We start from the raw sequence: 27,930 nt of genomic DNA, 5'->3' as shown, positions 1-27,930 counted from the left end.
CCCATGCTTCGGGGGTTTCCTCCCCCAGTCCAAAGGCTTAATATAGTGTGTGTGTAACTGTACACTGTGATGGGTGACCAGGGTGTCCTCTGGGATAGACTGATGATGAGCTAGTGAAGATGAATGAATGCCAAATATCTTCCATTAATTTGATAACCTATGTTTTGTTTTTAAAAAAAATACAATATTTTTTTTAATGCAACAAGTGAAAGCAGAGGTAAAGCTAGTCAACAGTTGGTAATATTTGCTTAGCTACATAGTTTACTAATATTTTCTAGCTAGCTTGATATTTTAAGTAGATAACCCATAACCCTCTGCTATACAGAGTGCTCATTATTTTGTTTTTAAAATCAAGTTGTTATTTAGGTTTTAATGATCGCTAGCTGATAACTAGGAAAACTTCACGTGCTAATTTGCCTGTAAGTCCTTTTTCTTTGTTGTCATAAATGAGCCTACACACTGCACTCTTAGCCATTTGGATTTTATTATGCATCACATGCTTGAGACATTTGTGCTCAATGCCAAAAATGAAATCTTAGAAAATGAAGATATCTAAAATTAAGAACAAGTTATTTAATATAGAAATAATCAAAGTACATGAAAACTATTTGTAGACAATTTTCAAATTTCCAAAATTTGAACTTTGAAATTGTCTTATTTTGTTGACAGATAATACAAATAAAAGCTTGAAATAAGCAGCATTATCTGCCAATAGATAATAATATATTTGTTCACAACAATCTAATGAGGAGAAATACTGAACATGTTAACTCTTCATTAGCTGGGTTGGTTTCCTGCCAGAATCGCACTCAGGCTGCAGCAAGAGTTTGGGATCCTGCCAATGGACACCGGGGAGTAAAATCATTTTAGAATAACTATCCTAAAATACTCAATCCTTTTATTTTAACCTGCTGCCAAAATGAAGGCTAAGCTAGTCAAATAGGTGGCTTTGTATCAGCTTCCCTAGTACTTATCTACATTGATTAAAGAATGTTCAGGACAAATTATGTTCTGTAGGAATTATCTACTAGTGCTTAACATGACTTTATGGAGGGATAAATATTTAAGATAAACCTCTAAGTGTTGATGACTCTGTCTTGATAGCACATATGATGAACTGGTGAGTTGCATTCAGAAAGGCTAAATGTGTTGCCCACCTGAGGAGCATTTATGCACAGCTGAGAGAATCATCTGACCTCGTTTTGCCCTCGTGACCCTTCGGTTCAAGCTGGTTAATGTGTTCTGAACTACAATGGAGCTCCACATGGTCCCTGTGCCCCTGTGTCACCACAGCATCACCTAACCAGTGAGTGTTGTGATCTCTTTCCAAGAGTCTCTTGCTGACCTGAGGACGTTAGCCACAGTTTGATAACAGACTGCTTTCAATCTTTTAGTTACAGCAGACCATGAACTATAGCTGTGTGAGCAATAATGTGCCATACACTAGGGCAACTGTGGACTAATATTGGAAATTAGTAATACAATTACTAATTACAACTTTTAATTTCAAGTTTATTTCTAATGATCACTCCAGAAACAATGGTGTTGAAGAGAAACTCTCTGAGACAATATGAGGAAGAAACTATAAGAGGAAACAAACTCCTATGAGAACAATCCTCCTTATCTGGGTGACCCTGGAAAGTAATTTACAAAAAAAATCTCCCTTCTATATCTGTTAAATCTGGTCAAAAGTGTGAATGTGTAGCCCAGGGATTCATTTTAGTTCTAACATAAAGCTGTCTTGTTGAAGTGGTCACCTGTTCACTTGAGTGCAAAATGCTTGTGGCAATTGCAGTTTAAAGCCATCTCCATTGTTACAATCCACAGTAATCCCATGTATTTTCAGGCTGTCCATGTGAAGACCATCTTTGGCCGCCAAATGATAAGACTCCAAACAGAAGTAGGTCATCAGGGTGAATCAGGCAGGTCAGAGAAGAATGAGCCTTTATAAGTGCTATTTCAGGAGTAGCATTTGCAGTTTGACAGAATTGTGTGGCCCGTTTAAGTGTTAGGAACCTCTTTAATGTCTTTACAGTGAGACTAAATGGCGTAACATGTATGATGACTGGAAACAGAAACATTGCTTATATTATATATACAGATACAGCCTTTAAGAATGCCTTTGATAAAAGAAGCATGTACAGTATTGGAATAATTCTCATGGCTGGATCAGGAGACTATCACACCATCTTTGTACATCCTTTGCGTCGATCAGCTTTGTGCTCGTCTCTTCATCATTCTGTAAGTCTGTAATGAACTCTATTCGAAAATGAAACCTATCAGTTCCTCAGGAGCTCTTGGGTGCTTTATTCTACTCAAATACAAACTGTTGTAGAAAGGACATTGTTGTCTAAATGAGGATGAGTTCCCTCCTGAGTCTGGTTCCTCTCAAGGTTTCTTCCTCATAACATCTCTGGGACTTTTTCCTTGCCACCGAGCCCTCTGGCTTGCTATCTAGGGATAATTGTTAAAGATAAATAAATAAAAGTTCAACTTTCTATTTTAAAACTTAAACTTTAAAATAGGGGGGCATGGCGGCTTAGTGGTTAGCACGTTCGCCTCACACCTCCAGGGTCGGGGTTTGATTCCCGCCTCCACCTTGTGTGTGTGGAGTTTGCATGTTCTCCCCGTGCCTCCCCGTGCCTCGTTTCCTCCGGGTACTCCGGTTTCCTCCCCCGGTCCAAAGACATGCATGATAGGTTGATTGGCATCTCTGGAAAATTGTCCGTAGTGTGTGATTGCGTGAGTGAATGAGTGTGTGTGTGTGTGCCCTGTGATGGGTTGGCACTCCGTCCAGGGTGTATCCTGCCTTGATGCCCGATGACGCCTGAGATAGGCACAGGCTCCCCGTGACCTGAGGTAGTTCGGATAAGCGGTAGAAGATGAATGAATGAATGAATGAACTTTAAAATAAAATAAAATTGAAATTAGGAAATTGTCTAAAGATGTCATGTAACGTGACCAAACTGGGAACCAAAGCTGGGAGATATGAGTCCATGAGAGTTATGTAGAGAATTTCCCCTTCGTATGGAGACTTTTGTGACACCCTGCAGAATCCTGATGCCTTTAGAGATACAGGTGTATATAAGTTCTAACATGTGCAAAGCAATATTTTACTGCATATATTTAATATATTACATAATATTTCTCTACCAGAAGGCTTTCAAGTGATTCAAAAGGTCCCTTGTGATTAGGAGGAGTGAAACTCTCCAGTGTAAACTGCAGAAGACTTTTCAATGTGATACTACTTTTGGATGCTTACTGTTTGCTGTTAAACCCATTGTCGTGCTCATTGTTCCGCTACTTTGTTGAGGAATAAAGAGGTAATGTTTGCAAATGGGGAGGTGAAGTAATAGAATCTTGGGTAGGGCATTCAGCCATAGATGCAGGGGGGCAGGATCTAAGAAAAGCTGTGCTGCAGAGAATCTAGATTGGTGATTCTAGATTTAGTCCCCAGTGAGAATGTACTTTATGATGAACACAGGGAAATATCTATATGATCAATGTTATTAGGAACACTTGTACACACATTTATGCAGTTATCCAATCAGCAACACAATGCAAGGAATCATGCAGATCCAGTCAAGTGCTTTAGTTAATGTGCAAATCAAACAACAGAATGGAGAAAATTGGGACTTTGAAAGGTGGCATGGTTATTAGTAACAGATATGTTGGTTTGAGTATGTCAGAAACTGCTGATCATTCACAGAAGTGAATGAGCTGACAGGAAGTCTACAGTAACTCAAATAATCACTCTTAAGAACTGTGATGAGATGAAAAGCATCTCAGAATGCACAACACATCAAAACTTGTGAATAAGCTACAACACAGAAAAGCACATCAAATTCTACTAATGTCAGCCATGAAAAAAAAGACCAGGGACCATATTCATTAAGCTTCTAAGAATCATCTCAGAGAGCTCCTAATTTAGTTTAAAAGATTATAACTAGGAATCTTGGCTTAAGAGTGATACAGGACCAATCTATGAGCAACTCTGAGCAAGGAAAATACAACAACCTTTATCTTAGGGAGGCGTCAGAGCAGATCCTGTCGCTGATGACATTCTTTTGAAGGAACACTTACCATCATCAAAGGTAAAAAGAATTCCTGAGTTTATCAAGATATCCTACAGGATTATAGCAGCATGGTTGTATCACAACTGGTTGCTGGTTAGTTCATCACAACATATCCCGCTGCATCACTTTAGGTTTTTGGAAATTTGATTTATTAGCCAGGTCTAATCATTTCAGAGGACATCTTTTGTGCCACAAAAATCTACTCTTACAACACATTCTTTTAGACCTACAGTATTTATAAAGCCGTAGCGTTTGTCTCAGCTAGTCAAAATGTACAGTATTAGTGTATTAAACACATAAGCCATCATTTATGCTGAATTTTCCCAAAGTCAGTCTAATAATCTAGTTAAATAGCAACTGTAGATACATTTACATTGGAGTGAGTGCCTTAATCAAACTGAATTGAAAAGTCATTTGTATTTCAAAAAATATTTATTTAGCAAACACAGTAATCCATCACAAATAATGTAGCATTACATTCAAACCAATCTTCAGATCAGATTATGTTTAGTTCACTGTGGTGACGATTAATGTGGTAAAGACTTTTCCTTTATGCTACATACAATAAGTCTACATACACCTTGTAAAACCTGCACAATTGCAATATTTAAATGAAGGCCCATAGAAACTGCATTTTGTTTAGTTAGTTCGGTCTTGAATAAGTCATTACACATTCCAGATGTTTAGATATCGTTTCAAAGACACGGTAATGACTGAATGTACACAAGGGAACCAGATCAAAATTACATATACTTGATTATTAATACTGTGTCTTGTTTGTCCTGAGCAGTTAAACTGTTTAACGTTCCCCAGCTGCACATTATTTGGTTTCCCCATCAGCTTTTGCATATTTGATCCTTTTCCAACAGCAAGGGGGTGTGTGTGTGTGTATATAGTGGGTGTGAAAACTTTTGAACAGGATGTTCAGTGTAAATGGTTTTGTCCTCTGGGGAAATATGCAAATCACTTATGCATCTTCCAAAAGACAGTACTAAATTAATAAAAAAAAAACAAAAAACACAAACACAATTGTCTTTAATCACCCAGATATCAAGAATAAAGTATATGTAAACTTCTGAACTGATTCATTGTTTAAACTCAGTTATAGGTGTCTTGTGATTAAAAGTAAGTTATGTAAAACAGCTTTATACAGCAAATCAAATCCAAGAACATTTTTATTTCTATATTATGTACATACAAATAAATAAAGTTGTAATGGAGCAGCAATAGCCGAGTTGAAAAATTGCTTGTGCAGTTTGTCCAGTCCTGGAGGAACACAAACAGGAAAATGATGACAATTTGTTGCTCCAAATGTAAATGTACATAAAAATGACAGTGTCTGAGCTCAGTTCAAGTGTAGAGACAATCACAGTGCAAGCAATTACTTACACATCAATCAATGTAGATTTACATCATTGCTCAGACACCACTCACACCACTCACACCACTCACACCACTCACACCACTCACACAGCTTCTCTAGCATAATCATAGGCTGCAGATTCCCAGCTCTCAGATTTGGCTACTTTTCATCACTGACCCACAGCATGATGGGTCTCAGAGGAAGCCAAAGTTCAGGCACAGCTGGAGTCTGTAGTTCAGGGACTGTTCTGTGACACTAAGCACACTTACCCCAGTCAGGAACTGCTGCATTACAACACCTGGACAATCAAGCTGCAGAAAACACAAAAGACAATCAGCTGTGAAACCACCCAGAGTTTCCTGAGAAATAAATAAAAGCTGTGCTAGTATTTCATGACCTCATTCAAAAACAGCAATAGCCTGAGAGGTCAGGGTTGCATTTATTAAAAGCAGAAAGTACAGAAAATAGCCCTTTTGGGTCATCATTTCAGACTAACCAAAAGAAAAAGCAGTAATATTAAGCTAGAAGGCATCTGGGATTTATTGCTTATTCCACACACCCCACCAACCCCACACACACAACCCTGCAGATTCTTCTCAACCTCAATCGACTCATTTACCTAATTTGGCTGATGTCTTGGTTTTTATTTAAATTTATTTAAAAAAAAAAAAAAAAAAAAAAAAAAAAACCCCACCAGGTGGACAGAATACAGCTGGTTCAATGTGTGGACCAGAATGGTGAAGAAATCAAGACTTGTCTCCGGCACATCACAGAAATTTCCAAGCAGCAATGCAGGACCAGGAGAATTGTCTGAGCCTTTCACCAAAGTTCCCCCATCAAGGAAGTGCGACCAGATCCTGAGGACCAACACCGAGAGACTCAGAGGTTTCTCCTCTCAGGCAATCGAGGGACTGAACGAGACACTCGAGAGAGTCTGGATGGTCCTACATCAGATATACAAACACAAAACAGATTGTATTAAAAGGGAAATATTTTGCATGCAGAACAGTTCTGTATAAATATAACATACTAATACATCCTATTGCTTTCTTCTCCCCCTCATTACATTACTCATTAAACTACATCATTAGATCATCATTTTTCTATTACTGACCGATACACTGTGGGATTAGTAACTAAACAAAACCATTATTTATCACATGAGCACTAGAGTCGAATCTGACATTTAAACTCACAGTCTTCTGATCAGTGACACGATCACTTCTTTCATCATCATCATCATCATCATCAGGTCGAGTCTTGAAGCTATGCATTTCATGGCCTAGTAAAGCTGCAGTGCTTCCACACGCCAGAGTCTCTAAACTAAAGAGCTTCACTTATATAAATAACATTTATCTTTTAAACTACACACTCAGTTCATTTCCCTTCTGAACAAAAGCTTCACGGCTGAAAAACTAAACAAGCAGCTCTACTGCATTAAACCTCTTCTAACAGCAGAAACTCGATTCTCCAAACAACGGACCCAAAGCTGCATGGCTTTTAAATTCTATTTCTTCTTTTACTTCTGATTGTTCTGGTAGTTGGTCGTTATTGTTTTTTGGCGCATTACTGCCTACTACTGGCCTGGAGGGTAAAGCACCGTGGTTACACCTACTGTTGTCAATAGTCTTGCTACTCAAAATGCAAAAACTCAAAAGACAACAAATTTAGGATGCCAAAAAGTCAGACTTTATTGAGAACCGACAAAGCCGAGATCCCTACAGATGATCTGGACAACACCGTTGTGTGCAGCTTCTTATACCGTTATTCTTTACCTCATGTCTTGACCTCTCACAATGGTAACTCTTCACATGTTTAACTTATTAGTCTCAGGCTTCTGGGCTGATTTACAACCTTCTCATCACTTTGAATAATATGATCCCATTAGACTCATGCAACATGGCTTATCTCACCTAAGGTTGTTTTCCAGACACACTTTTTTTATAGCCCATCTTTAAAGGCTTTGTTGGGTCTATTTTTGCTTGATATAGACAACACCTAGGTTAAATTTAAACAAAGGTTGATAATACATGAGACAACACACTAATGGTGGGGGTAACACAGTGTGGGTATTTACCCATTTCTTACCCTACAAACAACCATGTATTTACATACTGGTTACACGTCATACACAGTGTCAAAAGTAGCATATGACTCCCAACTCTGGTGGGAGACAAAGTGTATCATAGTATAATAATAAATAATAGAAATATAGTAATTATATTTCTTATTATATCTTATAAGGGTGGCACAGACATAGAGTCGGTAATGTTGCTGACTCCTGTCTCTAGGGCTCCTAGTTTGCTCCTGAGCCAAAAGTACATTGTGAATTTTGTGAATGAGTGTGATAAGTGGTGGAGAGAGCAGCTGGATGGAAGAATCTGATGAATTTACTGATGAAATCTATTATTCTGCACTAGGGGTGTAAGCTTGTGACACTATCTGTATTTATATCTGTAAACAACATGCTTTTTGTGCCATGAGTTAATATCTAACGTTCAAACATGCCGTTACTAAATATAAGTAAAAACCAGTCACATCAGTCTCAATGATGTCTCGAAATATATTAAAATATAAAGGTATTAGAAAACATTACTGGTTCATACTGAATAATGTGATGGTGATTTGGGGACTTCATTATTCTGAACAATGTCTGGTCATGGGGTTGTGTGGTATCAGGAGAATTCAGGACGGCGTTAAACTATCAATTAAGCTCAACACATAAGAATATCAAAGTTTTTCTTCTGTATTTGCTAAAAATGAAGAAGGATACTGTTGTGTAAAAGTAAAGAATTTACATGAACAAAAACAAAAAAAACAAGGAATGTGAGGAGTTATGTGAACAGTAATGAGTCTGAAGCCACATCACAGTTAAATAGGAGTTAAAAAAAAATCAAATCAGTCTCCTTTTTAAATCCATTTACATTGTGAATATCTGAATCCCTGAGATCACATGTAGCTGGGTCCTGTCTGTTTGTTCACTTTAACTGAACTGAGTTTGGTTAATTTAAAGAGAACTCTTTATGAGTCCATCAATTCCAACCCATATTCAGAAGCAGTGGTACAGAGCATTAGACAGGAATTGGGTGTGTTTTGTAATGTTTGTGTGCCAAGCATCACAGATCCTTTGGTTTATTAGAGCTTTTATTAATAATCTGCCACAGTTATTAGACAGGAATGTCAAAAACTGCATATTGCTGGTGTTTCTTATGATCCTGGAAATAAAAAAAACACAGGACATGGAAAAAGTACTTTTGAATAAACATTATATAAAACAAAAATAGAGGCAGCCTCCTGACATGAGGCTTTCGTAAAAAGATTGAAACACAAAGATCGAAAAAATATACAACTTTTTTTCTGTATAAGACAAATCATTGCACATTAAATCATACATGTTTAAGAGCGGCACTGAAGATATGTGGCATGTGTTCGCTGAGTGTGACTGTACTGTACATACAAGGTGTGTGTGTGTGTGTGTGTGTGTGTGTGTGTGTGTGTGTGTGTGTGCATGCACTTGCAAGAAGGCACAGTCTCTTTGGCTGGAGAGTCTGCCTGCAGAGCTCCAGTGAAACGCTGCTGGATGAAACCTTAAACACTCACACAGCGTCTCTACTGTACAACACTTTTGGTAAAAATTTGCTACAGAACCACTTCAAATATTAAAATAGCACTGATTACTGAAAAAGTTGCATATTGCAGTGGGTGTCAGGAATTTTTTTATATTTTAAAAGCCATGTATCCTGCAGAGTGGTTTTAGGCACTTTTCAGGTGAATGTCATGTTGCAGGATTTACTCAGCACTCATCAGATCACCTCGCTCGCTGCTTCTTCTTCTGAGTTTCTGATTAAGGCTTGGACGGTTCGGCTTTAACCTGGGAATGCTTTAAGAAGTATAATCGACAACGTAGCTATGCGTTGTCATGCAGTTACACACAGCATTGTGTGTGTTTGAAAGGTCATCGGAGGTCAGTCTTCACCATTTGCTGCACTGTGTGCCGTGGCTACTGATTGATGGACATGTGCTGAAACGCTTCTGTACAATCATGCTGATGTAGGCTTTCATCAGTTTTGCAATGTCCATCACCTAAACACAAATACACACAAAAACATTCACAATTAGACAATCAGATATTAAGCACTCAGTTACAAATAAGAGTGATTTCTAGATTAGAGCTGTTACTAGCTAACTGTTATTAGAGCTGTTACTAGCTAACTGTTATTAGAGCTGTTACTAGCTAACTGTTATTAGAGCTGTTACTAGCTAACTGTTATTAGAGCTGTTACTAGCTAACTGTTATTAGAGCTGTTACTAGCTAACTGTTATTAGAGCTGTTACTAGCTAACTGTTATTAGAGCTGTTACTAGCTAACTGTTATTAGAGCTGTTACTAGCTAACTGTTATTAGAGCTGTTACTAGCTAACTGTTATTAGAGCTGTTACTAGCTAACTGTTATTAGAGCAGTTACTAGCTAACTGTTATTAGAGCTGTTACTAGCTAACTGTTATTAGAGCTGTTACTAGCTAACTGTTATTAGAGCTGTTACTAGCTAACTGTTATTAGAGCAATTACTAGCTAACTGTTATTAGAGCTGTTACTAGCTAACTGTTATTAAAGCTGTTACTAGCTAACTGTTATTAGAGCTGTTACTAGCTAACTGTTATTAGAGCTGTTACTAGCTAATTGTTATTATAGCTGTTACTAGCTAACTGTTATTAGAGCTGTTACTAGCTAACTGTTATTAGAGCAGTTACTAGCTAACGGTTATTAGAGCAATTACTAGCTAACGGTTATTAGAGCATTACTAGCTAACTGTTATTAGAGCTGTTACTAGCTAACCGTTATTAGAGCAGTTACTAGCTAACTGTTATTAGAGCAGTTACTAGCTAACTGTTATTAGAGCTGTTACTAGCTAACTGTTATTAGAGCTGTTACTAGCTAACTGTTATTAGAGCTGTTATTAGCTAACTGTTATTAGAGCAGTTACTAGCTAACTGTTATTAGAGCTGTTATTAGCTAACTGTTAATAGCACTGTTACTAGCTAACTGTTATTAGAGCTGTTACTAGCTAACTGTTATTAGAGCTGTTACTAGATAACTGTTATTAGAGCTGTTACTAGCTAACTGTTATTAGAGCTGTTACTAGCTAACTGTTATTAGAGCAGTTACTAGCTAACGGTTATTAGAGCAATTACTAGCTAACGGTTATTAGAGCATTACTAGCTAACTGTTATTAGAGCTGTTACTAGCTAACCGTTATTAGAGCAGTTACTAGCTAACTGTTATTAGAGCAGTTACTAGCTAACTGTTATTAGAGCTGTTACTAGCTAACTGTTATTAGAGCTGTTACTAGCTAACTGTTATTAGAGCTGTTATTAGCTAACTGTTATTAGAGCAGTTACTAGCTAACTGTTATTAGAGCTGTTATTAGCTAACTGTTAATAGCACTGTTACTAGCTAACTGTTATTAGAGCTGTTACTAGCTAACTGTTATTAGAGCTGTTACTAGATAACTGTTATTAGAGCTGTTACTAGCTAACTGTTATTAGAGCTGTTACTAGCTAACTGTTAATAGCACTGTTACTAGCTAACTGTTATTGGAGCTGTTACTAGCTAACTGTTATTAGAGCTGTTACTAGCTAACTGTTATTAGAGCTGTTACTAGCTAACTGTTATTAGAGCTGTTACTAGCTAACTGTTATTAGAGCTGTTACTAGCTAACTGTTATTAGAGCTGTTACTAGCTAACTGTTATTAGAGCTGTTACTAGCTAACTGTTATTAGAGTTGTTACTAGCTAACTGTTATTACAGCTGTTACTAGCTAACTGTTATTAGAGCTGTTACTAGCTAACTGTTATTAGAGCTGTTACTAGCTAACTGTTATTAGAGCTGTTACTAGCTAACTGTTAATAGCACTGTTACTAGCTAACTGTTATTAGAGCTGTTACTAGCTAACTGTTATTAGAGCTGTTACTAGCTAACTGTTATTAGAGCTGTTACTAGCTAACTGTTATTAGAGCTGTTACTAGCTAATTGTTATTATAGCTGTTACTAGCTAACTGTTATTAGAGCTGTTACTAGCTAACGGTTATTAGAGCAATTACTAGCTAACGGTTATTAGAGCATTACTAGCTAACTGTTATTAGAGCTGTTACTAGCTAACCGTTATTAGAGCTGTTACTAGCTAACTGTTATTAGAGCTGTTATTAGCTAACGGTTATTAGAGCAGTTACTAGCTAACTGTTATTAGAGCTGTTATTAGCTAACTGTTAATAGCACTGTTACTAGCTAACTGTTATTAGAGCTGTTACTAGCTAACTGTTATTAGAGCTGTTACTAGATAACTGTTATTAGAGCAGTTACTAGCTAACTGTTATTAGAGCTGTTATTAGCTAACTGTTAATAGCACTGTTACTAGCTAACTGTTATTAGAGCTGTTACTAGCTAACTGTTATTAGAGCTGTTACTAGATAACTGTTATTAGAGCTGTTACTAGCTAACTGTTATTAGAGCTGTTACTAGCTAACTGTTAATAGCACTGTTACTAGCTAACTGTTATTAGAGCTGTTACTAGCTAACTGTTATTAGAGCTGTTACTAGCTAACTGTTATTAGAGCTGTTACTAGCTAACTGTTATTAGAGCTGTTACTAGCTAACTGTTATTAGAGCTGTTACTAGCTAACTGTTATTAGAGTTGTTACTAGCTAACTGTTATTAGAGCTGTTACTAGCTAACTGTTATTAGAGCTGTTACTAGCTAACTGTTAATAGCACTGTTACTAGCTAACTGTTATTAGAGCTGTTACTAGCTAACTGTTATTAGAGCTGTTACTAGCTAACTGTTATTAGAGCTGTTACTAGCTAACTGTTATTAGAGCTGTTACTAGCTAACTGTTATTAGAGCTGTTACTAGCTAACTGTTATTAGAGCTGTTACTAGCTAACTGCTATTAGAGTTGTTACTAGCTAACTGTTATTAGCTAGATGTAGTGGTAGATGCTCCTTGGTAAAAAGCAGTTCACTAACCTGCTTCTTTCACATGGCTTATGTGAGGAAAGGCTTGCATTACCTGGCTAGTTTGGAAGAACAAGTCTCTGCCCTCCACACTGATCTTGTAAATGTTGGACTGTGGGGCACCAAATGACAGAATGGCCTCATAGGAGAAAACCTCCAGTGGCCAAGCCTCTCCCTGTTTATACACGCACACTCCCTTACGACTCACTCCCAGCCACAGCTCTGTAGGATAGACACCATCCACACACTGAGAGAGAGAGAGAGAGAGAGAGAGAGAGAGAGAGAGAGAGAGAGGAAATATGACAAAATGTTGTGTATATATATGCGATGTTTATTAAATGTAAAAACACAGTGATTAAGTATAAAGCTAAACTCCACACTTAATCAGATTACATATATTTGTATTAAAGCGGTTTTCATTATTCCAAGAAGTTTATTACTTGTTTATTTTATATTGCTTGATCACTCTGCCATCACATGCTGACACTGTAACAATGTCATTTAAAAAAAAGTACTATGAGAAAAATTTCTTAAACAATAATGGACAATGATCACATTACGCTCTTAGCTTCTACATAGAGAAAGAGCTTACTTTCGCTTGCAGGTTTTTAAGCAACGTTTGTTATATTAATGAGAAATCCAGTGTAGTGGAGACAACAAACAATGGACTTCCATGGATTAAAGAATCTATAAAACACAATTATGCTGAACAGAACAGGTAGAGCAGAATCTTGGCTCGCTAGTGAGATGTACAGTATAAGCACACTGTCGTTGGTGATGCTAGCATGAAAGGTGAAGCTTTGTAACTTCTGTCTAAGGAAAGTGATAAAATGAGGAGGTGGACAGACCAAGATGTTGATGAAATAAGTTCCGGATGGAGGTTTTCTTACCAGGTCTGTGTCTTCACTCACCTCTACGTTGAACAGTGTGGAGCCATATCCCTGCCACTCCCTGACCAGATTCATGTATTTGATCATGGCATTATCCCTGCTCATTCCCTGCAGCTTTCTCCACTTCTCCACCAAACAGCTCCTTAGCTCCGCCTTCTCATCCTGAAACCACGCCTCCAGAGCAGCAGAATTTTCTCCCTGTTTCCGCCCAAGTGATCCCCGGAAGCTCCGCCGAAGCGTGCCTTCCAGGAAACTGCCCCGCTTCTTCTCTGTGCCGCTGCTGCTGGAGGTGAAACGCTGAATACGAGCACGCAGACGTGCCACAGGAAACACCTGCTCCAGGTCTGGCAATGCATTCTGGGCAGTGTAGTCTCCAAACAGATGCTGCAGCCGGAGAGCTGCCAGAAACTGTAGAGTTTCCTCAGGAGCAGGGTACTGCCCACTGATCACTGCCTCATGAGCCTGACAAGCAGAAAGAAAATAAAATGATATGATTCACAGTCATTAGATGATTAAGACATTAAAGGGTATGAAAATCAATAACAAAAATGTGAAATTATTATTAATATTCACTTCCACTGGGATGAGTTGTAAAGAGACTGTGAATATACTGTATATACATGTATATGTTATACATATACACATGGTCTTGATCTCAGTGTCAGGTGCTTATGTAGTGTAAAATCCAACCTGTTCAAACATGAAAGCAAACTCCACGCTGTCCATAGCAATGTTTTCTGTGTCTGTAAAGCAGTACAGCTTGAAGTAAAACCTCCATCCTCCGCACTGATCGTCTTCTCCACCTGCCAGTCTGTGGGCAATCAAACACAAAGACACAGAGTTGAGTGTCTTTTCAAACAGGTTGGAAATGACAATAACATACAATAGGAAAACACCCTTCCAAACAGATCTTCATAATTTAAATGTAAAATAAAATGTAAATATATATTAAGGTTGTCTGTTTGTACAGTATAAGTCACTGCCCAAAATGGCTCATGACAATATCTGTGATTTCCTTTAGCAGTATATGGCCCCTGGGTCGCTAAGCTCATGTACACAGCGTCTTTTTATCTATTCCTCGTTCATGCTGTAAATCTTAGTGAGGTTGTGTTTTGCTGTTTACTTTCTATTTTTTAGCTTTTTACGTACTGTTGTTTTGGGGGTTATTATATTTATATACAAGATTTCTTATTGTTAAGATCAACTTCAGTTGTGTTAAATGTGTTCTATAAATAAAGTTTGACTTATTTGTAAGACCTGGTTCTAGGGACCTCCAGGTAGAAGTAAAGCAAAGTCAGTGTGTTTATTTTTATGTAGTCATGGAAATCACAGCCCATTATTTAAATGATGTGACTGATCTTCATTCATATCAGGTTTCTTTTGCATGAACTCCTGCTCTGACATTTTTAAATAATTTTTTTTTACCAAATTGTAATTGTCTGGTTGCGTCTTTGGAGCCTGAGTTGTTTTGTGATTGTTGTATTTACTGAATCCTCTACCTTCGTCTCCCTGCATGCCTCTTCTTCATGCTGCATTTTATTTATGTTCTATTCACACTGTGTATGACCTACATGTATCTCGCACCACTTAATATGAATGGGTTCAGTCCAAGTTAAATTGCATCTACTGACAATTAAAAAAGATCTTGGATTTTTTTATCGGCTGCAAATTTTTTAATGTTAATTTACATCCAATTTCTGTTTGTTATGCTTTTCTCTAACACCCAACATGAGTGAAATCTAGCGTGTGTTCCTGCTGGGATACGTGAAGACACCTCATGTTTTAAAACTGCTGCTCATGCTATATCATGAAACTGATATCTGCCATTTTCCATATGTGAAACAGATGAAAGATTCAATCTATTCTTCCCAACCATATCATGACCAATCCCGTCAGGATTTGAGATCTTTTCTGTTGCTCCACTTGGAAGACTGAAGCATTTTTTAAAGGGTGAAATGAAATAAAACTCACTTCTCAAACTTGGCAAGGATGTCGGCCACAATAGTGCGGCTCTCAATGGCTTTGTCTGTGCTGCCATTGTGTTCAAATAGAGCAAACATATTCCTGCTATCCTCCATAGCCAGGCCCTTTAACAGCTTATCAACCACCTAGAAACACACGCACACACATACTCAGAAACATATCACTGACCCCAAAGTCACTGTACATGTCTAAGCTGTAAAAGTTCATGTATCTAGTGACTACCTCGCCTGCTGTGGTGTGTGAATTGATGCCAATTTTGCAGGATCCACCTCCATGGCAGTATACAGTTGTTGTCATTTCCTGTCTGCTGAGAATGGCCCTGAGTTCCTCATGTGATGGCACACATTCCCGTCCACGCACGTGCCTCAGTGCCTCCTGGGAAAATGCAGCATACTGCTCCATCTCCGTGCCGGGGAATAACTCACGTGTCCTAAATATTACAGTCAATGATTAAACAACACTGACTCCAAGAGTTGTGACACGTACACACAGACACACACACACTGACCTTTTGATGTGGAATTTGAGGTATTTCAGGATGCTCCTGGAAACAGGGCTGAATGTGCAGCATACGCAGGCTATCAGTCTCCAGCCACTGATGTGGGCGGGGCCACCTGGGGCAGGGGGCCGGGTAGTTTGCTTAATAAGCTGACAATAGAGTTCATCTCGCAGGGGTCGGAGGTCATGACCGGACTGCAGAAGGCATTGGATAATGGTGACGGGATCAGCCACATTCTCAATCTGCTGAAGTGTGCAGAAGAGCTTCAGAGCCTCAGCCTGCAATGTGCTGTAGCTCTGCCCACTTTCAGCTAGTTAAAACAACAAGACACAACAATGATTAGCCTGGTGGATGCCTTTAGATGACTGGGATATTTGGACGTGAAGTGTGAGCTACTCACAGCTGCGGTGGACGTCTCCATATGGCAGAGGAAGTAACGGTGTGTGTAGAGGATGGTGTGTGTAGCGTAGTATTGGGTTCCTCTTGTAAATCTGATCCACTACCTCTGAGTTTAGACAATTCTCCTGAACAGTGCACACAATTATTTATTATTTTATTGCCAGGATGTTTAGGTGAAGAAACACTTAATAATTCTATCTTGTGGTTTAAAAACTACATTTTTTTCCTAAGTTGTGCCGTTTTTCTGGAAATCATTGGTTTAGCAAAAGGTGTGTTTACAGTATTCAAACTTTCAAATTTCTCTCATTATAATTTATTTATAATTAGATTTATTTTCAAATAAATGCTTAAAGACGTCAGACATCATTTAATTTCTGTATGTTGTGTTTTTTAACATTCAGGTCTATAGTCATTAATGAACCCTGACTAACGGCTGAAAGCTCTTTTTTATATTGGTATGAATAAAGATGAATGAAGAATGCACTCATTTCATTATACAGGTTTTCCAAACACAAAGAAAAACAAATTTTAAATGACAAAAAATTGATTCCAAATTACAATGAATTGACATTTTTAGAGGAAATGCTGTGAATTAAAATGTAATGTCTTTCTGAACATTTGTTCTACTTTCATTTGCACTGAAACTCATTCATTCATTCTCTACCGCTTATCCGAACTACCTCGGGTCACGGGGAGCCTGTGTCAGGTGTCATCGGGCATCAAGGCAGGATACCCCCTATACCGAGTGCCAACCCATCGCAGGGCACACACACACACTCTCATTCACTCACGCACTCACACACTACTGACAATTTTTCCAGAGATGCCAATCAACCTACCATGCATGTCTTTGGACCGGGGGAGGAAACCGGAGTACCCGGAGGAAACCCCCGAGGCACGGGGAGAACATGCAAACTCCACACACACAAGGCGGAGGCGGGAATTGAACCCCCAACCCTGGAGGTGTGTGGTGAACGTGCTAACCACTAAGCCACCGTGCCCCCATCAATTCAGTTCGATTCAAGTTTATTTGTGTAGCTCTTTTAACGGTGGACATTATCTCAAACTATATAGAAATATTAAAAATTCTGAATAAAACCACAAAGTTTAATTACATTTTATATTTATCCCTAATGAGCAAGCCTGCAGTGGGCAAAAAAACTCCCTGAGACGAGAGGAACAAGACTAACCTCATCCTCATCTATATGACACCAGAGATTATAAATCATGTCCTTTCTACAGCTCTATATGGTCAAGTAGAGGTGTGTAGCCAGGCTACTATATTTATATGATCAGTCATAGTGCTGTATTCATATGCTGTGTTTACATTTTGTCTATTTATTTATCACCTGTTCCATACATTTGATTATTTTTTAAAGTGATATTTGAATTCTATTTTTAATTCCATTTGAGGGGGCACGGTGGCTTAGTGGTTAGCACGTTCGCCTCACACCTCCAGGGTCGGGGTTCAATTCCCGCCTCCACCTTGTGTGTGTGGAGTTTGTATGTTCTCCCCGTGCCACAAATCAGTCATAGTGCTGTATTCATATGCTGTGTTTACATTTTGTCTATTTATTTATCACCTGTTCCATACATTTGATTATTTTTTAATAATCAGGGGCCTCGTGCCTCGGGGGTTTCCTCCGGGTACTCCGGTTTCCTCCCCCGGTCCAAAGACATGCATGGTAGGTTGATTGGCATCTCTGGAAAAATTGTCCCTAGTGTGTGATTGCGTGAGTGAATGAGAGTGTGTGTGTGCCCTGCGATGGGTTGGCACTCCGTCCAGGGTGTATCCTGCCTTGATGCCCGATGACGCCTGAGATAGGCACAGGCTCCCCGTGACCCGAGGTAGTTCGGATAAGCGGTAGAAGATGAATGAATGAATGAATGAATTCCATTGGACTATTTTTATAATATGAACATTCAAAAAACAGCATTTCACTGCATGTTGTTGTGTGTATGATTGTGTATGTGTAAGAAATACAACCTGAATCTCCTTGTGTTCGTCATGTCTGTAACGCTGCATGGTGTTTCTGACACTGAGATCATACTCTTATTGTTTGTCTAAATGCAGGTGTTTTTCATTATTATTGTTTAGTTCTTTAGTGTTACCTTAATGTCCTGGATGAGTTGCTGTGTGTGTGTGTCCATGGGTGGTTTGTTATCGATGACATTTTGCACAGCGTTGGCCCAGCGGCACACTTCACTCTGTAGCTTACTGTAGAGCCGATACGAATGTTTACGGCCAAACACCGTCACACCCCAGTAACCTACACACACACAAACACATTAATTAAAAAACCTAACCTAAATAATAATAATAATAATAAAAATAATAAATTATTATTATTATTATTATTGTTAATAATAATAATAATAATAATAATAATAATAATAATTATTATTATTATATTATTAGGTTCCTGTCCCTGTAATAATAATAATAATAATAATAATAATAATAATAATAATAATAATAATTATTATTATTATTATTATTATTATTATCAACAAATTTTGTTCAATTGCTTTTGATGTGTGAGTGTATTTGTGTGTTTGTGACTGTGTGTTTGTAGGTGTATTTGTGTGTGTTTGTAAGTGTTTGTTTGTGAGTGTGTGTGTGCGCGCATGCGTGTGTGTGTTTATATGTGTGTTTCTGTGTGAGTGAGTGTGTGTGTGTGTACTAACCAGTCTCTTTGTACACTCTCTCATCAGATGGCAGTACAGAACACAGGCTGTTTAGCAGCAGAGAGCCCAGTTTGAGTGCGTTCCTCTCTGAACTCTTATAATAGTCCAGTGAGTTATGTGTCAGCAGGAACCAGCGTTTCTTTAGTCTCAGGTTAGTACGGCTGCTGCCCTTCATCTCCTTATGTAACCAGCCTGAGAGCAAGGGACAGAAGGAAAGACAAGAGAGAGACAAAAAAAATGATTTAACCATCTGTTGTGGAATTATTCATCCCGATTTCATGGTTAAACAGCAGGTTCCTGTCTTCCCACTGAGAGGATTATGCTAAAGTACAAGCTAAATACAGCTAAAATGTCTAACTCAGAATCTCTGTACAGGAAAAACCTTCCCTCTTTTTCCTGCTCAGAATGTCAGGCACCCAGAGTTCAGCACATGATCTCAAATATTCACTTGAACTCTGACTGTAAAACTTTGCACAGCAATATATATACAATACACTCACCACAGGTAGCTTGGCTGAATTTATGCTAATAAAAGGATGTTTTTAGAATCTTTAACTCCAGCTTGAATGGCATTAAATGGTTCAGAATCATGGCATCATTTATAGTTATATGTTGTTACATATCAGTGGTGCTAGATAACAGTCTTTTTTATGGCAAAAATGATCTGTATTAGTTTGAGTAAGCAAACAGAGCAGAACGAGACGCTAAACAGGCAAGAGAACCGTGTCTACTGTGCACTCATCTCATCTCACCTCACACACAGTGACACCTCGCTCCCACCCATCCTCTAGCACAGCTCGACTGCTCGCACATCCCACATCACCTCAGGACTCTTCTCTGTTCTGGTATTAAGGTGGTGGAATGAACTTCCCCATGATGTCTGAACAGCTGAATCACTATATCATATAACACCTAAAAATCTACCACCTCCTAAAGTACTTTAATAAGCCCTTAAAAACTAAAAAAAAAACAAAAAACAGTTGTCTCTATACTTTCCCTGCTGTATTTCCAGTCAGAGTTTTTAGATCAATGGTTTCCTTAGTCCATGTCTGAGTGAACCAGTATTAATGTAAAGACTTCTCTGTAAATGCCATAAATCCAAATGTCCAGACTCCAGACTCTACTCGTCCTCGCACAATGCCAGCAAACTGTAAGCATAAAAAACTTAAGTTAAGGTGTATGATCTGCTGATGTAACGTCTCACCTCTAATAATGAATTCTTGGCCCTGGACCCGTGTGTCTCCCTTAGAGCGCTGTAGCAGGGCGATCCAGTGGTGCATCTCCTCCGGCGTCTCAGCATTACAATGCAGGACACGGTGAGCCGTGATGATCACAAACGAGTTTGGCCTGGAGATGGAAAAAGGAGACAGAGAACAGAGTAAGAGAAAAGGAGATGAAGTAGTGCATTATGCAGAGGAACAGGAAGGGGAGAGATGGAGATACAGTAACAGAAAGAATAAATAAAAGTGTATAAACAGAATGTAGTCCTCTAAACCTCTATTGTAACAACACAATGTAAAACATTATACAGTAAAGTGAGCTATATAACAGAAAAACAAAACAAAACTTTACATTCCTGGTCTTCAACAAAATGTATCATGTCTGTGTGGCATAGTGGATTTTTTATTTTGTTTACTGAGCGCTAGGTGTAGATCTGTTAGCTATTAGATGGTCTGTTAAGTCTATTAGCATGATTTAGCTATTACACAATTGAAATAGCACATAAATCTAAAAATGTGTGTCTTGGTGTGTGTGTGTGTGTGTGTGTGTGTGTGTACCTCTCTGGATTGTCTGAAGCACACACAGAGTCAATCATGCCGACATCTAATGTGCCCTAGAAAGAGAGAAATCAGATTGCGTCACTGATACAGAAACACAGAGACCAATCAGAAGTGACTGTGTCCCTCTGACAGCTTGACATCAGCACTGTGACTGTTCTGATCCAATGTAATATTATCAGTCCTTCAAATATGCTGAATCCTGTTACATGTGAGCCGTGCGTGTGTGTGTGTGTGTGCAGGTACACTGCTTGTCTAAATCTGTGTGCTATACTGTATGTGTGTATCACATTCGAGAAAGTTTCCGTACTCACCACAGCGTTCTGAGGGTTGGCCTGCTCGTCATGCATCTCTCTGATCTCCTGTTCGGTGGAGGTGTGCACCTGACTCAACACACTAAACCAGTGGCTATGGAGCATGAGGAGAAACATTATAAGCTGCTTTGTCTTTATGATTTTGCTGGTTTAGGTATGTTCCCTAACAAACACTGAGTTTGGATGAACACTGAGCTCATGTGACACTTTACATACGTCAAAGTCTTTGAACGTGTCTACTGAACTAATTTATGGGTTTCACATCGATGGGGGTGAAAAGTTTTAATGCACTCAAAACTTTTATGCTTTTATTCATAAATAGTTTTGCAAACTAAATATACTAATTCGATTTTTCTCCTACTTCAATGTTATTGGCGACTTTTTGCCGATTCATGAGGTTTAATCTCAATTAAATTAATTTTCATCACAGATTGTAAACACTACAAAGAATTCAAGGGGCGAATACTTATAAAAGGCAACATTTTGCAGCCAGGGACTTATTTATATATTTATATTTATTATTTATGTGCAGAACAATTAGACTGTTTATTAATGCCTAAGCTTTATAAGTCAGAAAATATCAGTTCACAGAAAGCATTGTTATTGCAAATGTCATGAGAATCAAGTAAACATTAATAGGTTTTGATGAAGACTCTATTCAATCTGTCAGAGGCTAATAACACACACACACAAACACACACACACACACACACGCACGTACGCATGCGCACACACACACAGACAAATGGATGTGCGTTTTCACACACTCTCTTACCTGGCATCCTCTGCGTTATCTGCTATAAGATGGTATGTTCTCTCTGGCATCACAATATCTATTCCGTTCTCCTTCCCTGTGTTATCAATGACCTCTCTAACCAGCAAAAGAAAAGAGGCAGCATAAAGCACTTTAGCAGCATAATCATGACACTGGGGATGCTGTGCTTACAGTTTGTGTGTTCCACTATGCTGGACTGGTGACACACAAACACAACAGGATATCTAATCCTATTTATTAAGCAGCTGGATAAGAACAGTGTTGCACAGATGATCTGATGTGTGAGGCAGTCAAGTATTTCGTCTTAAGTTGGCGCAGAATGAACGCCAGGTTTGTATGATACGAAAGTGACAATTTGATGTCAACTTAAGTGACAAATTTGATAATGTATTAAAACAAATGACTAATTTAGTGTCTTTGCCTGGTTTCTACAGTTTGGTGACAGCCTGTTGTCAGTGACCCTGAGTATGCCTGTAGATTTGGATGTGTGTCATTAAAACTGCCTGAACTGTAGCTGCATCTGTCTCAGCCTCTCTACTGTCACACAGAACAGTGTGTTAGGTTTTTTATTGCTAAGGGAACAAAAATTTGCTATGTTTGTTGCACATCATTGTTAAGTGTAAGAAACTGAGGTTCATTGTGTGAAAACATTTCATCTAAACCGCCGAGCGTCTCCCGTGTTGCCTGATTTATCCTGCACTACACCCGGAGTGTGTCCAAGAGCCTTTCTTACTCAGTACTGCATCTGCAATAAGCACTAAGCTATTCTGTTGTGCATTTATGTTTTATTTCTTTAAATCTTTGGTACTTACCATTCAGCTTCCTTATAGTATACCCTTGATTTTCACCCTACTCACATTATAGTGCCCTTGCCTTATGCTCTAAACACTTCTTTGCTCTATCCTGCTCTTGAACTCTGACAGTGTGCCTTAATCCTTCTTCTGTCTTGCAGTCACCTTCGCAGTGTGACACAGACTCTGTAAAGTAAACCATAGCCTTATTCACTCTGTAGTGCCCTCCGAGTGCCTTTACCTCGCTTCATGCATGTCCAGCATGCCCTTCATCCTCTCCTCAGCATCGTTGTCATAGTAGATGAGTTTACTCTGGCGTAGGACAAACCAGCGGCGTTTCCAGTTGCGGCGGGAGAGAGTGGACAAGCCTCCACCCTTTTTAAGCAGCCATCCCTGCTTCAGGGCCTCCTGTCTGCTCCGAAACCACAGGAAAGTCTCGTCTTTCAACACACACCAGCGGCGCTTCCATGAGTTCAGCAGCCCACCTGCAGCACAAACACGTTCACAAACATGTTCAGCACCACAGCAGTGAAAAGAGAAGAAATAAGGAGGGAATAAAGGTGACTTTTTTTTTTTTTACCTTTGATATAGAGGAAGCTGTGAAAGTAAGGTAGAGTGACACAACTGTAGACCGAATCTCTACGATAAGACGACTCGTCATCCGTTTCGAACCTGTCAAAGTCATCCTCGCTGTCATCGAACTGAAGAAAAAAGAGAAAGAGAAGTGTACGTTGTGTGTTAAAGACTGCTTATTAGTCAGTTATTCAGCTTAAATCCCATCATTCACAGATCTTTATTTTGAATAATTCAGTAACTCTAATGATATGAGAGATAAAAGTATATAGTTAGAGGAAAAACTAGCTAACTATATGAGGTCAAAAGAATCCTGTGCTTGCACTTTCACCAATTCAAGTAGGAAAAATAATCATTAAAAATTATACAATCATTATACAAGTTACATGCAAATTTTTTAGCTGCAACAATCACAAAAAGTTTTTTTTTTTAAATCCTAGACTGGACTAATTACTTATTTTCTTAGCATTGTTTGAACCTACATGCAATATTTTCTGACAAGCCTAATAGGTCAAAATATAAACAAACCAAGTTAATTAATCAGCAGTGCACAAGCTCCATACACATTCTCATAATAACAAGCTTTATTGTGTGTGTATGTAAAAATACTTGTGTATACATGAGTGTATTTATGTGTCAGACTTACTGAGGATTGCGCTCCTTCAGAGCTGAACCTGTACGCCCCTGAGCTAGCACTGGTGCTTGTCGCCATGGAGCTGCGATGGTCACGTGACCAGCTGCCAGTCTGGAGAACAGACAGGGACATGCTGGGAGGCAGGACAATGCCGCCTTCATCATACTCATCAGCATCGTAATCCGAGTCTTCATCTGGTGGAATCAAGTCCTCTTCTTGCTGTGCCCCACAGTAGGCTGTGTCTCTGATACAGGCTAGTCCGTGATAGGTTGATGGCACATTTGTGGGTGGGGCTGAGGGTGGAGCTACGCGGTCATTGGCGTATGGGTCCTCCTCAGATGAGTCGTCGCTGGTGCGGATCCCGCTGGTGCGCTGGCCGTCTGAGTGACCGTGCTCACTGGGGTTCGGTGAATCTTTAAAGCCTTCCTCATCTACTCCTAATCCTTCATCCACCTCCTCCTCATCCCCACGCCTCCTACTCTCTTGTTTGCTTTCCTCAGAGCAATCCGGCAACACTAAGGTGCTCTCGATGTTGCGTACACACTCATCAATCTCGTGGAAGTTGAGCGAAGAGAGGAACTGCTGTGCTGCCTTGCAGGCCTCTTCCTCTAGCCTGAGTAACTCCTGATCACGCATGTGCTGGAGACGTGCCAGAGAATGTGCAGTTAGAGTCTGCTCCCGTGTCTCTTTCAGCCTCCGCAGGCCCTCGATCTCACGCTCTAGACGCAGAATTTCCTCCACCTGAGAAGCCTCATTGGGACGGGCTTCTTCCTCAAAAACCTCATCCTCGAATGTCTGCTCTGAGTGTTTGATCTCAGCCAGAGCACATGCTGAGTCCGGAGCATTTCGGAGAATCTCCCTCTCTCTCTCAATTCGCAAAGCCTCCTCTATTCTCAGTGCCTCTTCTGCCTGTGAATATGTGACAAAATGTACATTACCCAGTCTGCTCCACTCACAGAGTGAAGTGTAACCATACCGTTTAAAGGCCATTCTTGTTCAAACATTCACACAAGACATAAATATTATTGAGACAGTTATAGCTGTCAAGAAATAAGGCAAGAAAAAAATGACTCAAATTTCCAACTCTTTTCTTACACAAATATAACGCTATGTTACCATGGGCGTAAATTTTTTAATAAAAAAAATTATTTAAAAAATATCGCACTCTTTATTGTGAAAAATATATGTATGTATACCTAAATAATTGTGTAAGTAGAAAAAAACAAATGCAAAAAATGCATTTAGAAACAGTTGAGTTCCCCCTCCCCTTCTTCGCAGTGGTTTGACCCACTGCCTGCTTTCCCAGTTCATCTCACCTACTCTGCACACACGAGTCAGGTGTGTGGCTGCGGCTCAGTTAATGTTGAGCTCCATTAAGTAGGGGATTTTATTCACTTTAAATAAAGCGATTCTCTTTAATGTAGTTGTTGCAGACTCATTCATAAATTAGTTGCAGCAAAAATGCTGATTACCTGATATAATTATTAAATGCTGATTATGCTGATATAATTATGTAATTTTCCATGAATCTGCTATATTAGCAATTAAAATATGACTTATCTAGTTAACGTTAGCTTGTTTACAATAGCTTGTTGCATAGTGCACTGCAACTAACACGCCAAAGCCGTGTTTAAAAATTTATTTAAAATTTTAAATAAAATTTCAAACCTTTTTTTAATTCCTTGTTTTTATTGTTGTGATTTTTTTTTTTTACTATAGTTTTACTTTCTTTATGTAAAACACTTTGAATTACCATTGACTGTATTATTGACTGTATTATTTGTGTCCCCTTCAAAAATTGCTCATGAGAAATTTTATATTTATTGTCCCCCCTACTGTTAAATGAAATTTACGCCCATGTATGTTACCATGGTAACTTGCCAAGCCATAAAAGTGGCCTGTCACAGCAGGCAGAGATCACAACTGTGACATATTTTTCTTGGTTCTTAAAGCTTTGGCCACGCAATTTAATCAATATCTTTAACTGAATGTGTTAAACTTTGTTGACATGAGCACACTGATAAAGAGTGTGGTCATTAAAACACGTGTAAGGTTCGGTGCACACACAAAACTATTCTCAAGCATAAAGTAGCATGAAGTTAAAAACTATTGCAAGCTATTCCTCACTCACCACTCTACATAATTAAAGTTAAATAGCCACAGCCTAAAGAAAGTCTTTTGTAATGCTTATTATATTTATTTTGACTGATTTGGTTTCAAAAGTAAAACAGGTTATTTAATATATTTAATTGTATTCCTTTCTTTTCATACACGTTACAGACAAACACAAAGTGTGTTACAGAAAGAAAAGGTTTGTGAATAAAAAAAGCTGAATAAAAGTTCAATAACACAAGATAAGACAGAGATTCAACATAATACCATAAACTCTCTAAACCCTGGCCCCGGGAATACGAGACTCAATAAAAAGGCATTTAATCATGGTGTAAAAGCTGAAACTGAGGGAGATATTCTGTAGAAGTGCGATCCAAACTTTTAGGGCATAAAAACTAAATGCAGTTTGGCCTCCTGTTTTAAAACAAAGAAACCAGAGTGGGCCAGTAGATGGTTTGTACAGTGTGAGCATATCTTGTATATATTCAGGTGCCATCCCATGTTTTGCCTTAAAAGCCAAGAGTAAAATATTTTTTTACACAGTAAAAACAGGTGAAAATGTTATTATTATTATTTTTTTGCAAGTTTTAACTTCAATTATAATAATAATAATTACTATTATTAATGATATTATACTTTCTTACTTATCTGAAGTTAAAAGTAGTAGTTGCTATTTTCATGTTTCATGAACCTTTATTGGATTCATTTTATAACATGAGAAACACTCACTCACCTCTCGAGCCTTCTGCTCCATCTCCAGTCTCTGTCTCTCTCTAAATAAAAGAACAGGTTGCATCAAAACATCGATATCAAACCCAAACTGGAGTTAAATTAAAAAAGCACAGTGAGGCTGCGACTGAGACTGGGACAGAACTGAAACCTGTTTTCACATTCACACTTTGAAATTCTCCTGGAAATAGATGACCTTTGGGATACTCACTTCAACATATCACGATTTGGGACACAGTAAGTCTAACTGTATATGCTATCTAGGACGGATAGTGGACGAATTAGGACGTAGCATATCATGTTCACGTTTAGCTGATTACTGACTGCATGCACCTGGACTCAACTTCAGCCACATTTACAGTATATAAGCACGTCTTTCACCAGTCGTTATCACAAGCCTTTTATTGTTTCTCGCCCGTCTGGTTTTGAGGTTGTTTCCGGTTTAATCGTCTTGCTCTTGCTAGCCTTGTTTACGTTGTTTGTTGATCGCCTGACTCCTTTTTTGTATCTTGACTCTAACCTTAAATCTCATTTTAATTCCCTGGATTAATAAAAACCTATCATCGTGAACCTGGACACAGGAAGTCTTCTATGACTACAGGTCAGTGGACTGAGTGGATTACGTGCTAAGTTTCCCAACCAGGTCTCCTGTAAGTTTGCAAGACAATTCTTGACATCTCCATAGTAATGTATTGGTGAGTTTTTATTGCAGCTCCTCCACATTGTCCTGCCCACCTCTCTCGCTCCTCCTCCTCTTCTCTTTGTCTCCGCTCTTCCTCCATCCTCTGTTTCCTCTCCTCGAGCAGCTGTGTGTAGAGCTGTCGTGCCCTTTGACCTCTAACTCTTTTCTGGAGCGTGACAGAGGCCCAACGTAGCATCAAGAAGCGTCTGCGCCAGAAAAGAGCCCTCCAGTTCTTCTGGATCACAAGCACACTCTGCAGCAGCTGCTTGTACTGCCTCCTACAGGCCGCAATGAGAAAACGTACATCTATGCACCATGCTTATGAAGTCGGCTACTGACAGGTGACAATTTAAAGGAAAAATTTAAAGGTGAGAAATGTTTCATCGGAATGGTTTAATACATCAGTATAACGTTTGTGTGGCTCTGTAGTGACCTGCTCCTGTAAAATGTCAAGTGGAGCCACTTTTCACCTTTAATCTGTGTGTTTATGCAAATGGAAGTGTTTACCTTGCTCTGTAACCCAGCAGATAGGCCTGAATAATGGCCGCAGCCCGAAGCACTTCCTCCTCTCGCTTCTTTTCCAAACGTAGTTCCAGACTCTCCTTCAGGAAAACCTACCAGCGCAAACAACCAAT

General features: G+C 38.8%; 1 protein-coding gene and 1 long non-coding RNA gene across 2 annotated transcripts in view; both read right to left on the bottom strand.

Moving 5' to 3' along the window:
* Window positions 1-5,233: 5,233 nt before the first annotated feature.
* LOC132864245 (uncharacterized) lies at window positions 5,234-6,942 on the bottom strand. Its single transcript, XR_009650195.1, has 4 exons — window positions 6,636-6,942; window positions 6,134-6,383; window positions 5,709-5,750; window positions 5,234-5,342 (listed from the first exon to the last, which is right to left on the bottom strand). It is a non-coding gene; the product is annotated as an uncharacterized LOC132864245 (long non-coding RNA).
* A 1,623-nt stretch (window positions 6,943-8,565) lies between these two features.
* myo10 (myosin X) overlaps window positions 8,566-27,930 on the bottom strand; it is a 69,062-nt gene continuing 49,697 nt past the window's right edge. The window contains exons 22-41 of the mRNA XM_060872344.1: window positions 27,803-27,909; window positions 27,349-27,573; window positions 26,618-26,657; window positions 23,785-24,681; window positions 23,146-23,266; window positions 22,807-23,050; window positions 21,775-21,870; window positions 21,000-21,093; window positions 20,686-20,741; window positions 20,112-20,254; window positions 18,908-19,099; window positions 18,332-18,489; window positions 16,221-16,344; window positions 15,830-16,130; window positions 15,544-15,751; window positions 15,310-15,446; window positions 14,029-14,149; window positions 13,360-13,800; window positions 12,504-12,695; window positions 8,566-9,522 (exon numbers count right to left, since the gene is read on the bottom strand). Coding sequence (XP_060728327.1) covers window positions 9,412-9,522; window positions 12,504-12,695; window positions 13,360-13,800; window positions 14,029-14,149; window positions 15,310-15,446; window positions 15,544-15,751; window positions 15,830-16,130; window positions 16,221-16,344; window positions 18,332-18,489; window positions 18,908-19,099; window positions 20,112-20,254; window positions 20,686-20,741; window positions 21,000-21,093; window positions 21,775-21,870; window positions 22,807-23,050; window positions 23,146-23,266; window positions 23,785-24,681; window positions 26,618-26,657; window positions 27,349-27,573; window positions 27,803-27,909 — 4,008 coding nt within the window. The 3' untranslated portion in view covers window positions 8,566-9,411. The remainder of the gene's footprint in view (window positions 9,523-12,503; window positions 12,696-13,359; window positions 13,801-14,028; window positions 14,150-15,309; window positions 15,447-15,543; window positions 15,752-15,829; window positions 16,131-16,220; window positions 16,345-18,331; window positions 18,490-18,907; window positions 19,100-20,111; window positions 20,255-20,685; window positions 20,742-20,999; window positions 21,094-21,774; window positions 21,871-22,806; window positions 23,051-23,145; window positions 23,267-23,784; window positions 24,682-26,617; window positions 26,658-27,348; window positions 27,574-27,802; window positions 27,910-27,930) is intronic.

This window comes from Tachysurus vachellii, chromosome 1 (assembly GCF_030014155.1).
Source record: "Tachysurus vachellii isolate PV-2020 chromosome 1, HZAU_Pvac_v1, whole genome shotgun sequence".
Classification (NCBI taxonomy): Eukaryota; Metazoa; Chordata; class Actinopteri; order Siluriformes; family Bagridae; genus Tachysurus; species Tachysurus vachellii.
This window is presented reverse-complemented; position numbering and strand designations above follow the sequence as displayed.